We start from the raw sequence: 11626 nt of genomic DNA on the forward strand, positions 1-11626 counted from the left end.
CAGCGGTACCCCCACCCTGACCACGGGGCAGGACACACAGCGGTACCTCCACCCTGACCATGGTGAAGGGCAGCCTGCATCCCCAGGAGCACTCCTGAGCCACAGCTCTCAGCTCCTGAGGTCGTTGTGGATTTTAAGAGCTGAAGGTTTTAGGACTTAGTGCTGCCACTGGCACATGGTGACAAAAGACAGGTTTCTTGCAAGCAAGGTAAGAACCATACAGCATAGATGAGAATGCAGAAAAACAGAATTCACGGAATCCAGAACACACCACATACAAAGTTAAAAGACCAAAACCTAATTTGGAAAAGAGTTGTAAGACACAAAAACCAATGAAGGGCAAATAACATATAAACAATGTTATGGTCAATTAGAAAGTGACAGGCCGGGCATGGTGGCTCACGCCTGTAATCCCAGCACTTTGGGAAGCTGAGGTGGGTGGATCACGAGGTCAGGAGTTCAAGACCAGCCTGGCCAACATGGTGAAACGCTGTCTCTACTAAAAATACAAATATTAGCCTGGCACGGTGGCGGGCACCTGTAATCCCAGCTACTAGGGAGGCTGAGGCAGGAGAATTGCTTGAACCTGGGAGGCGGAGGTTGCAGTGAGCTGAGATCATGCCACCGCACTCCAGCCTGGGTGACAGAGCAAGACTCCATCTCAAAACAAACAAACAAAAAAAAGTGACAATGCCCTCTTGCTTCGCCATGAGAACATGGACTAAGCAGGGAAAGGAAGTTTACAAAAGCACACACTGGCCGGGCGCGGTGGCTCACGCTTGTAATCCCAGCACTTTGGGAGGCCGAGGCGGGCGGATCACGAGGTCAGGAGATCGAGACCACGGTGAAACCCCGTCTCTACTAAAAATACAAAAAAATTAGCCGGGCGTGGTGGTGGGCGCCTGTAGTCCCAGCTACTCGGAGAGGCTGAGCCAGGAGAATGGCGTGAACCCGGGAGGCGGAGCTTGCAGTGAGCCGAGATTGTGCCACTGCACTCCAGCCTGGGCGACAGAGCGAGACTCCATCTCAAAAAAAACAAACAAACAAACAAAAAAAAAACAAAAGCACACAATGCAAACAGCAAGAGGACCTGTGAAAAGCAGTGTGGCCTCATGCATAATGAAAGAAATACAAATAAAGAGAGTAAATAAAGATAGTGAATAAGGTAGCATACTCAGTCTATCAGATGGGATAAAAGTTAAACCGCAGACAAACCTCCAAGCTGCGCCAGGCTCGGGGAAACTCCCCCTCCCAGCCCGTGGGTGGCCTTTATGGGAGAATTAAGTGGGCCCAGAGACTCCCAAGGGATGTCCACAAGGAAATACGACCTGGAGCCTCTGAGAACCACACGTGCGCAGGGGCCAGGGTCCTTCATGAGTGTAGAAGATGAAGAGAGAGTACGGAAAGAAGGATGGGAGAGAGGGGCCTGGGGTGAAGACGGCAGGAGATGGAGCCTTGATCTCAGGCACTTGTGGCCTTAGGGAGACACAGTGCAAGGCCACCAACTTTGGTTGTCTGGGTCATTCAAAGAATCGGAATGGGCCGGGTGCAGTGGCTCATGCCTGTAATCCCAGCATCTTGGGAGGCCAAGGCAGGCAGATCACTTGAGGTCAGGAGTTTGAGACCACCCTGGCCAACATAGAAAACCCTGTCTCTACTAAAAATACAAAATTAGCCAGGCATGGTGGTATACACCTGTAGTCTCAGCTGCTCAGGAGGCTGAGGCAGGAGAATCGCTTAAGCCCAGGAGGCAGAGGTTGCAGTGAGCCGAGATCGCACCACTGCACTCCAGCCTGGACGACAGAATGAGACTCTGATTCAAACCAACCAACCAACCAACCCAAAGAACTGGAACGCCTCTTGAACCAGTGCCAGCCAGCAAGACAAGTGGTAGGTGACCGGCCAGGTATGGTGGTGCACGCCTGTAATCCCAGCACTTTGGGAGGCAGAGGCTGGTGGATCACTTGAGTCCAGGAGTTTGAGACCAGCCTGGGCAACATGGTGAAACTCCATCTCTACAAAAATATGAAAAAAAAAATTAGCCGCGTGTGGTGGTGCACGCCTGTGGTCCCCGCTACTTGGGAGGCTGAGGCAAGAGGATCACTTGAGCCTGGGGCAGTCTAGGCTGCGGTGAGCCACGATCATGCCACTGCACTCCAAACTAGGTGACAGAGCGAGACCCGGTCTCAAACAAAAAGACAAGCCGTGATCTCTGCACCTTCTGGGGCCGGGAGCCTGGAGCGCATGAGTGTGCTGAGTGCGCGTGAATATAGAGCTCGATCGTGCACAGTTGTGCTCATTCAACAGATATCTAAGAGGGCCTTTGGGTGCCAGGGCTGGGTGCCCCACCGAGGACACATGAGTGAAAGCCAAGCTCCCTGCCTGCAGGGAAGACAGACATCAGCCAAAGCCCAGGGGCCCTCCCGAGCCGTCCGCTCCCGGCCAGCTCTTCCGCTCTCCCCACTCCTAACTGCCTGGCAGGAGCCGAGAGGTCGGCGGCACACAGGAGGCCTGAGAAGCACGTGAGGAAATCCAGCAGAGGCTCCCCCGAGACCCAGCGGGATGTTTCCACAGTGCTTTGGTTTAACTGAGAGACTTGTTATTGGAAGGGGCACTGAGAGCTTTTTCTCTATGGAGCTATTTCTAAAGAACCATTTCTCCCCTTAGTGTCTCCCAGCCAGGAGCAGGGCTGTTCTCATCAGACAGGACTCTTCTCAGGTGAGCGACATTCTTCTAAAACTCATCAGGCGATATTACGAAAAGTTCCTCTCTATAAATAACTGCATCACGCCTTCCCTAAATGCCAAAGGGAAGGGATCGTCACCAGACGATCATCCTTTCCTATATACTTAAAACCATGACCATGGTCAACTTGTTGCTAACGATTATTAGTAATTCATGAGATATTATGCTAACACAAATCCCCCGAAAAATGAGTCTTGATACTGAAAACACCTGCAGTGTCACCATCCATGGGGAACACTTTGCCTCACACCATTATTCACAAGCTCTGTCATTAGGAAGGAGTAATGGTTTAAGTTTAAAGGATGACTCCTTCAAGTAAACACTGGCCCACAATGTCACCTGTCGGAGGCAGGTTAGAGTTGAGAGCAGCACCCACAGAGAAGGTGGCTCAGGGCCTGTCCCTCGTGAGGGCTGGCCTTTCCCTTGCTTTGCAGCAAAGTGGGCTCTAAGCCTGCAACTCTCGCTCCCATCCGGTGACCTGTGACCTCACCCCAGTGCCTCCTGTCTTCATCCATAAAATGGGGATGACTGCAGTGCTCACGTCCCAGAGCTGTGATGAGAGTGAAAGTGTGCACTGTGCCGCCACCCTCAGGGCCAGACACAGGGCCGGAGAGGACAGAGGCACCTCGTCCCCTGCCAGGTCATTCGCAAAGCCTGCAACACACCACGCTCAGGCCCTCACCTTGGCTTAGCTTAACACTGTGATTTTTCAAAGAACAAGGTGCTTCCTAGAAGGATGTTGAATGGACCAAGCCAAACCAGCACTTCAGGACACAGCCCAGCTGCTCCCGGGCTCAGCCAGGTCCTGCCCTTGGTTCCGCCCCCCTTTCCCCGCTCAGTCTCCTCCCAACTCCCCAGCCCGACTCCTTCTGCCCACACCCACCCCTAACTCCCAGTTCCTTCAGGTCCAGAAGCCACTTCTTCCAGAACGCACCCCCTGCCAACCTACCCACCTGCTCCCAGGCACCGGGGGTTCCCCACTCCAGGACTGCACCCCCGGCGGCGGGGTTCTCCTGCCTTGTGTGAAGCAGCCTTTGGGGGAGTCGGGCAACTTTCCTTTCCATGAGCGTCTATTTCATTGGGGTCATACTCTCAATGATATCCTCTCAAGAGTGGCCCTAATGTTAGGAAACCTGTATGAACTAAACTGAGTATAATTGGGTCATTAAGTGTCTAAGGTGGCTGCTTGTGCAGAACAATTCCAAAGGACGGGGACGAAGAGCATAGAGAATGCCAGGCTGGCTCCGTACCCGCAGGAATGATTCCGATCCGGAGGCTGCTGGGGACCAGCACAGCCCGGGGGTGGTTCTGGTCGACCCCGGCGCTCCTCTGCGTCCTCCCAATCAGACCGTGCAGCACCTCGCTGAACATGCCGTCTCCGCCAACACAGACGATGCTGCGGGAGGAACACAGCTGGTCAGGGCCCCTGCAGGTGCGGCCCTCTAAATGCAGCAGGCCTGAGGCTTCCAGCTTTGGGAGGGGCAGCCTGCGCACCTGGCCCTTGGCAGGCATCTGTAAGTGTGGCTCCTGAAATGTCCCTAAGTGATAAGGTCGTGCCTCTGTGCCGGTTGGCCTAGACCATGTGCACAAATAATGAGATTTATGGCAAATACCGGCTTTCCTTCTGTGAGTCTGAGTCTGGAATTTGGGTTGCTAGGCAGAGAATGCCTGCATGCCTGTACCCCATCAAAAACACTACACTCTGGGTCTCAGGACTCAAGTTTGCAGGGCGGGGAACAGTAGACCTGTGCTGCTGCAGTTGTGGGAGCAGAGAGGGTGCACTCCAGGTGACCCGCACTGCGGGAGAGGCACAGCAATCTGCGCGGGGACGTTTCTCCTTTGCTGAGCTGGCTGTGCAGCCTTGCTCTGTCCCGTCAGAAATCTCAGCCGAGAGCACGACTCTAGCTCAGGCAGCAAATCACCAGCCGTGTGGGTGGTCTTGAAGACCCAAGGCAAGAGCAGAGGGGACGGAATAAATGCTGGACAAAATGGGTCATGAGACAATCTAAGGAGAGGAGATGGAGAAAGGGGACAGTGGCTGAAGGGAGAAAGGACCGGTTGGTTTCAGGGTGTGCTGTCCTATGCCGGGGATGACCCACAGGGAACCAACACTGAGGTGGCAGAATGAGAGGTGCAGGCATGGAGACAGACATGTCACTGCAGCCCAGAGGGAAGGCAGAGGACAGGGCTCAGGTTTCCTGGACATCTCCATAGCCTACGGCAGCCCAAGAGCTCTCATCACCCGGGAAGAAAGGGTTGCAGGTGGAAGGTCTGCCTGTAGAGGAGTGGCGTGAGTCGACTAGGGGGTGCAGCCTGAGGGGCCTCCCTCAAGCATGACAGCATCAAGGTGCCTGCCCATTCCCCAGTGGGTCTGGCTGTGCAGGCGCGGCCAGTCTCCAGGGCTGGGGTCTCTGCCCACCACCCACCATGCAGGCCACCTGCTTCGGGCCCGGCTCCCGTGGGAAGGCTCTTTGCCCTTCCCCATAGCCTACACCTTGCGCTGGGTCTGCCTTCCCAGCAGGGCTGTGGTTTCGAGGACAAGGCATCCTTGAATGTGCAGTGTAGCACCTGTGCGTCAGACAGACAGATCACTCAGACAGACAGCTCAGCCGCAGGAAGAGCAGCCCTCACTGGCCAGGCCTCCCAGCCTCCTGCAGGGCATGTCCCTGGGTTTGGGGAGAAGGCGTGCCCTCAGGAGGTGAGGCTGATCCCTTGGCTAGGGTGGGTGCAATAAGGTACCAGCCCCATCTCTGCTGAAAAGTGAAGATGACTGTCTTCCTGCCAAGCTGCTCTCGGGTGGAGTTGGTGGGGAGAAGTACATGGAAGAGCTGCCGTCGGATGGAGTTGGGGAGACGTGCGTGCAGGAGCTGCTGTCGGGTGGAGTGGGTGGGGAGAAGTACATGGAAGAGCTGCTGTTGGGTGGAGTGGGTGGGGAGAAGTACATGGAAGAGCTGCTGTTGGGTGGAGTGGGTGGGGGGAGGTGCGTGGAGGAGCTGCTGTCGGGTAGAGTTGGGGAGACGTGCGTGGAGGAGCCGCCTGCTTCCTGGAGCCCATGAACAGAACACTCCCGCATTAGGAGGGGAGCAAAGGGGTCTCCCTGTCAGCACCTGGGGGCACGGGCTCCTTTTATTTCCCTTTCTAACCTTAGCACCAGCAGAGTGCTGGGACCTGGCGGACACTCAATAATGTTTGTGGAATGAATAATGATTTCAATAAATATTTGCTGCAATTTATAACACATTGCTCACAGATTCCAGATGGAACAGAGAGAAGAAAACAAAAAGCCAACCAATTACAAGGCAATTAACTACAGGGGAATAGCTAAACTCAAGACGAAGAATAAAATTTTAAGCATAAAGAACAGCATAGAAAGAGCTGGACAGACTTGAGTACATGAATTTGAAAACTTCTACTGGGAAGAATTAATGCCATAAGCAAAATTAAAAGACAACTTCAAAACTAGCAAAAACATTTGCAAAAATATGAATATAAATATGAATTGCCTATTATTTGTTGGATAAAAGAACAAATGACTGAAATTATGGCCAACAAAGGAAAATGGGCCAAAGACATAAAAATCAATTCCAAGAAGCCAGCTAGCCAATAAACATATTTCTTAAAACATTAGAGACTTTCACATGTCAAATTAGCAGAGAAATTTTATACTGACAATAGCAAACATTTTGACAAAGACAGTAAATAAATATACTATAAGAAAGAATGTAAACTGGCCGGGCACAGTGGCTCACGCCTGTAATCCCAGCACTTTGGGAGGCTGAGGCGGGTCGCGTGGATCACCTGAGGTCAGGAGTTTGAGACCAGCCTGGCCAACATGGCGAAATCCTGTCTCTACTAAAAACACAAAAATTAGCTGGGCGTGGTGGCAGACGCCTATAATCCCAGCTACTTGGGAGGTTGAGGCAGGAGAATCATTTGAACTTGGGAGGCGGAAGCTGCAGTGAGCCGAGGTCACGCCATTGCACTCCAGCCTGGGCAACAAGAGTGAAACTCCGCCTCAAAAAAGAAAAAAAAAAAGAATGTAAGTTAATAGAATCTCTTTCGAAAGCAATATGGCTGTACATGGCAGAGATTTTAAAATGTTAATCTCCCATGACTAATTTCATTTCTAGGAATTTACCTTAAAAAATGTAGATGTATGCAGAGAGATTTATGTACAACAATGCTATCCTAAGAGCGAAAACTGGAAAGAGCCTGAACATCTACAAGTGAGAGGCTAAATAAATATGGCATGCCTGCATAATGGACCATGATATGGGCATTAAAAATAGTACTTCTGGGAAATCTCTGGGAATTTTGGGGAAAAGAAGAATCCCAAACTATAAAAACGACAGCATCTAAACTTTCTTGATAATGTGCTTGGTTGATCTGCTTCTCTGTCTATACAGCGCCTCATAAGCACGTCTTCTGAAAGACCGAAAGGAAACAGAACCAGCGAACAACCATTCTCGCCCAGCCCAGCCAGAGAGGAGCGTGTGACTCTGCACTTTTCCGCCTTTTCTTTCTTGCCTTCCTGTAAGAAGCATGTTTACTCTTACAATTGGTCGTGGGTGGAGGCGGGGGGCGGATTTAGGAAAGGGAGCTCTCAAAACTAAGAGAGGTGGGTAGAACTTTTTCATTAACAATGGACTTGATGGCGATGACAGACGGCTTACTCACCCGTCGTATTTGTCTATGTTAATCTCATACAGAGTCTCCTTGGCCTGATTAGCATGTTCAGTAACTGTGGGGAGAAATTACATCACACAGTTTATATTCACATCTGTGAGTCCTCATGTAAAAGGCAAATCATCCATTCTTTTAAAGTGAGTTCCTGTAACACCTTCAGGCGGATTTCCTAGATAAAATTCCTTCTTCAATTCTACATCGCTCTTATGGGACGGGATCAAGCTGACCTCAGGGAACGTGAACGTGAACCTCTCTCGGGCCACAGTCTGCGTGATGACATGCAGCGTTCCTGGCATTTAATTGCCGGCAAATAATAATTTCTTTTTCCCGAGTAGCTGGGACTACAGGCGCCCACCACCTCACCCGGCTAATTTTTTGTATTTTTAGTAGAGATGGGGTTTCACTGTGTTAGCCAGGATGGTCTCGATCTCCTGACCTCCTGATCCTGTAATCCCAAAGTGCTGGGATTACAGGCGTGAGCCACCGCGCCCGGCCTAACCAGCAAATAATAATTTCTTTGAAAGAGATTACATCTGTTCTATAATTTTTCCTTATTATACAAGTTACTTCCAAAATTGTACACTATACCAAAGTGTAGTAAGAAGATGTTAGTGCAGTCTCTATACCTGATGTAAACTTCTATTGAAAGTCCCCCCACCCCACAACAGGCCCCGGTGTGTGATGTGAGATTATTTCTAAGGCTTATTAATCCTTTGTGTCTCCTCTTTTGAGAATTTTCTGTCCAGAATCGTTGCCCTTTTATCTTCCTAGTGTTTTTCTTGATTGCTTTCTATGCTGAGACTTGGCTGGAAAATATTATTTATTTTGTATTCTTCCCATTCTGGTATGTAAAAAAAATTCTGTTTTGTTTAAAATAATCTTACAGGATAAAAATCTTGGGCTGGGCACAGTGGCTCATGCCTATAATCCCAGCACTTTGGGAGGCTGAGGTGGGTAAGACTGCTTAAGCCCAGGGGTTCGAAACCAGCCTGAGCAATATGGTGAAACCCCGTCTGTACAAAAAATACAAAAATTAGCCAGGCATGGTGGCGCATGGTGTGGTGCCAGCTACTTGGGAGGCTGAGGCAGGAGGATCATCTGAGCCAAGGAGGCTGAGGTTACAGTGAGCCACGATTGCACCACTGCACTCCAGCCTGGGCAACAGAGTGAGACACCGTCTAGAAAAAGCAGAAACTTCTCTAGTGACTATACTTGAATCATTTTCAAACTTACTTCTACATAGTTAACAGAATTTGTACCTTACCGATGATATCAGTGGTGATGGAGGCTAAGGTGAACAGTGGTGCCACTTTTCTTTCATATATCCGCTTGCCTTGTCCTTTTCCTCCAAAGGGGTTGATAAATACCAGTAAATGCTTTGGTCTGGACGCTGCAAGACAACAACATGTAAATAACAACGAAAATAACAAAATCAAAATGAGCTCTGTTACTGGACAAAATCAAACCATGAGGGTTTTAGAATTCTGCTTAGTATTATCTGATGGAAAGTATTTTTAAATCTTAAAGAACAATGACAAAGAGCTTCCTGATCTATGAAAAGAGAAAATCAACAGGTTGTCCAACTGGGCAAAGGCTATACACGCATGTTAGACATAGTGAAAGTCCCACGAACTCAGAATTCCGACTGAGAAGGGCTCTCTCTGCTCTGAAGGGTGCTGTCGGGTGCACATGCTGGGGGCAGCAGCCTCGTTCTTCTGCAGGTGAAGGAGGCGAGTGTGCAGACAGCAGGAAGAAGGAAGCAGACGCAGGGAACAGTCTTAGGAGAAGCGGACCAGCGGGCATGGAAAGAAGAAGCCACACGGGGAGATGCTCGCAGAGATGGAAAGACAGAAGCCAGTGATCTCATTTCCATCTCTCCAGGGGCCCTGCCAAACTCCCATGCCTGGGTTTCCTCAGTCACCCCTATTTTCTTTTCTTTTCTTTTTTTTTTTGAGACAGAGTCTTGCTCTTCACCCAAGCCGGACTGAAGTGGCGTGATCTCGGCTCACTGCAAGCTCCGCCTCCCGGGTTCACGACATCCTCCTGCCCCAGCCTCCCAAGTAGCTGGGACTACAGGCACCCGCCACCACGCCTGGCTAATATTTTGTATTTTTAGTAGAGATGGGGTTTCACCGTGTTAGCCAGAGTCACCCCCATTTTCTTATAACAACTTCCACATTTCTGTTTTGGTGGGTTCATGTAACTCTGCTACTTAAAAGAACAAATCAATAAAAGTAAGAAGACAGTATCTGCCCAAGAAAACTGAAAACCTAAGTCCATACAAAAACCCAGACACAGGGCCAGGCGCCGTGGCTCACACCTGTAATCCCAGCACTTTGGGAGGTCGAGGTGGGCGGATCACGAGGTCAGGAAATCGGGACCATCCTGGCTAACATGGTGAAATCCCGTCCCTACTAAAAAAAATACAAAAACATTAGCTGGGCGTGGTGACGGGCACCTGTAGTCCCAGCTACTCGGGAGGCTGAGGCAAGAGAATGGCATGAACCCGGGAGGCGGAGCTGGCAGTGAGCCAAGATCGCGCCAATGCACTCTAGCCTGAGCAACAGAGTGAGACTTTGTCTCAAAAAAAACAAACAAACAAACAAAAAAAAAACCCAGACACAAATGTTCATCACAGCATTCTTCACAACAGCCAAGCAGTGGGAACAGCCTAAACGCCCATCACCTGAAGAAGAGATTGAGACGCAGTCCACACATCAACGGAGCATCCTTCAGTCATGAAATAAGCAAACTACCGGGGTGGGACCAATGTGAATCAATGTGAAAACAATACGCAGAGAGACTGAAGCCTTCCACACAGGAGCACACGTCACACAATCCCATGCATGTGAAGTTTGAAAGCAGGCAAAACAACCACAACTACAACTACAAGACAACTACAACTACAACTACAAGACAACACCAGCCTGGGGGTTCCCTATCTGACTGGGAAACATCATGTGAAAACTTCTGGGGTGACAGAAGCCTTGATGGGTTTGAGTTACAAAGGTAGGTGTGTTTCAGAAGTCATTCGTTGAAACTTAGGATTTTGGCCAGGCATAGTGGCTGACACCTGTAATCCCAACACTTGGAGAGGCCAAGGCAGGAGGATCATATGAGCATAGGAGTTCAAGAGCAGCCAGGGCAATATAGTGAGACTCTGCCTCGACAAACAATAAAAAAAATTCAGGCCAGGCTCAGTGGCTCACGCCTGTTAATCCCAGCACTTTGGGAGGCCGAGGTGGGCAGATCACTTGAGGTCAGGTGTTCGAAACCAGCCTGGGCAACATGGTGAAACCCTGTCTCTACCAACAATACAAAAATTAGCTGGGAATGGTGGCCAGCGCCTATAATCCCAGCTGCTCAGGAGACGGAGGCAGGAGAATCACTTGAACCCAGGAAGTGGAGGTTGCAGTGTGCCAAGATCGTGCCATTGCACTCCAGCCTGGGTGACAGAGTAAGACTCCATGTCAACAAACAAACAAACAAACAAATAAATTAGCTGGGTGTGGTGGTGTGCCCTTGCAGTCCCAGCGACTCTGGAGGCTGAGGTGAGAGAATCACTTGAGCCTGGGAGGTCGAGGCTGCAGTGAGCTATGGTCATGCCACTGCACTCCAGCCTGGGCTACAGAGTGAGACATCACTCCAGATTCTACCAATATTACAAAGAAAATGAAAGAATTTACTAATAAGTTCATGCCAATAAACTCACGAATTTGGATGAAATGGTTAAACTTCTCAAAAAGCAAAATTTGTCAGAGATACCAGAAGAAATAGAAAATCTGAATAGCCTGACAGCTAATAAAGACACCAAAGCTATTAGTGAAAACTTCTCACAAAGAAAACTCCAAGCCCAGATGATTTCACAACTGAATTCTTCCAAACATTTAAGGAAACAATAGCCTCAAGATTATGGGAACTCTTCCAGAGAACAGAAAAAAACAAACATGTATGAACTCTTTGTATGACACACCACTGTGACCTTGGGAACAAAACCAGACAAGGATGTTATCAGAAAGGGGCTCACATTCAGACATCCCTCCCCTGAACCTACGTGCAGAAATCCTAAACACAGTATCGGTAAGTCAAATCCAGTGATACATAAAGAGTACTACATTGGCCGGGCGCGGTGGCTCACGCTTCTAATCCCAGCACTTTGGGAGGCCGAGGAGGGCGGATCATGAGGTCAGGAGAT

General features: G+C 49.8%; 1 protein-coding gene across 4 annotated transcripts in view; it reads right to left on the minus strand.

The window, feature by feature from the left end:
* Nucleotides 1-11626, minus strand: part of CERK (ceramide kinase) — a 59627-nt gene that overhangs the window by 19791 nt on the left and 28210 nt on the right. For all 4 annotated transcript variants that reach the window (XM_058431222.1, XM_058431221.1, XM_058431223.1 and 1 more), the window contains 3 exons: nt 8696-8821; nt 7423-7486; nt 3996-4141 (listed from right to left, as the gene is read on the minus strand). In XM_058431222.1, the coding sequence (XP_058287205.1) occupies nt 3996-4141; nt 7423-7486; nt 8696-8821 (336 nt within the window). The remainder of the gene's footprint in view (nt 1-3995; nt 4142-7422; nt 7487-8695; nt 8822-11626) is intronic.

The sequence above is a fragment of the Hylobates moloch genome, unplaced genomic scaffold, assembly GCF_009828535.3.
Source record: "Hylobates moloch isolate HMO894 unplaced genomic scaffold, HMol_V3 SCAFFOLD_19, whole genome shotgun sequence".
Classification (NCBI taxonomy): domain Eukaryota; kingdom Metazoa; phylum Chordata; class Mammalia; order Primates; family Hylobatidae; genus Hylobates; species Hylobates moloch.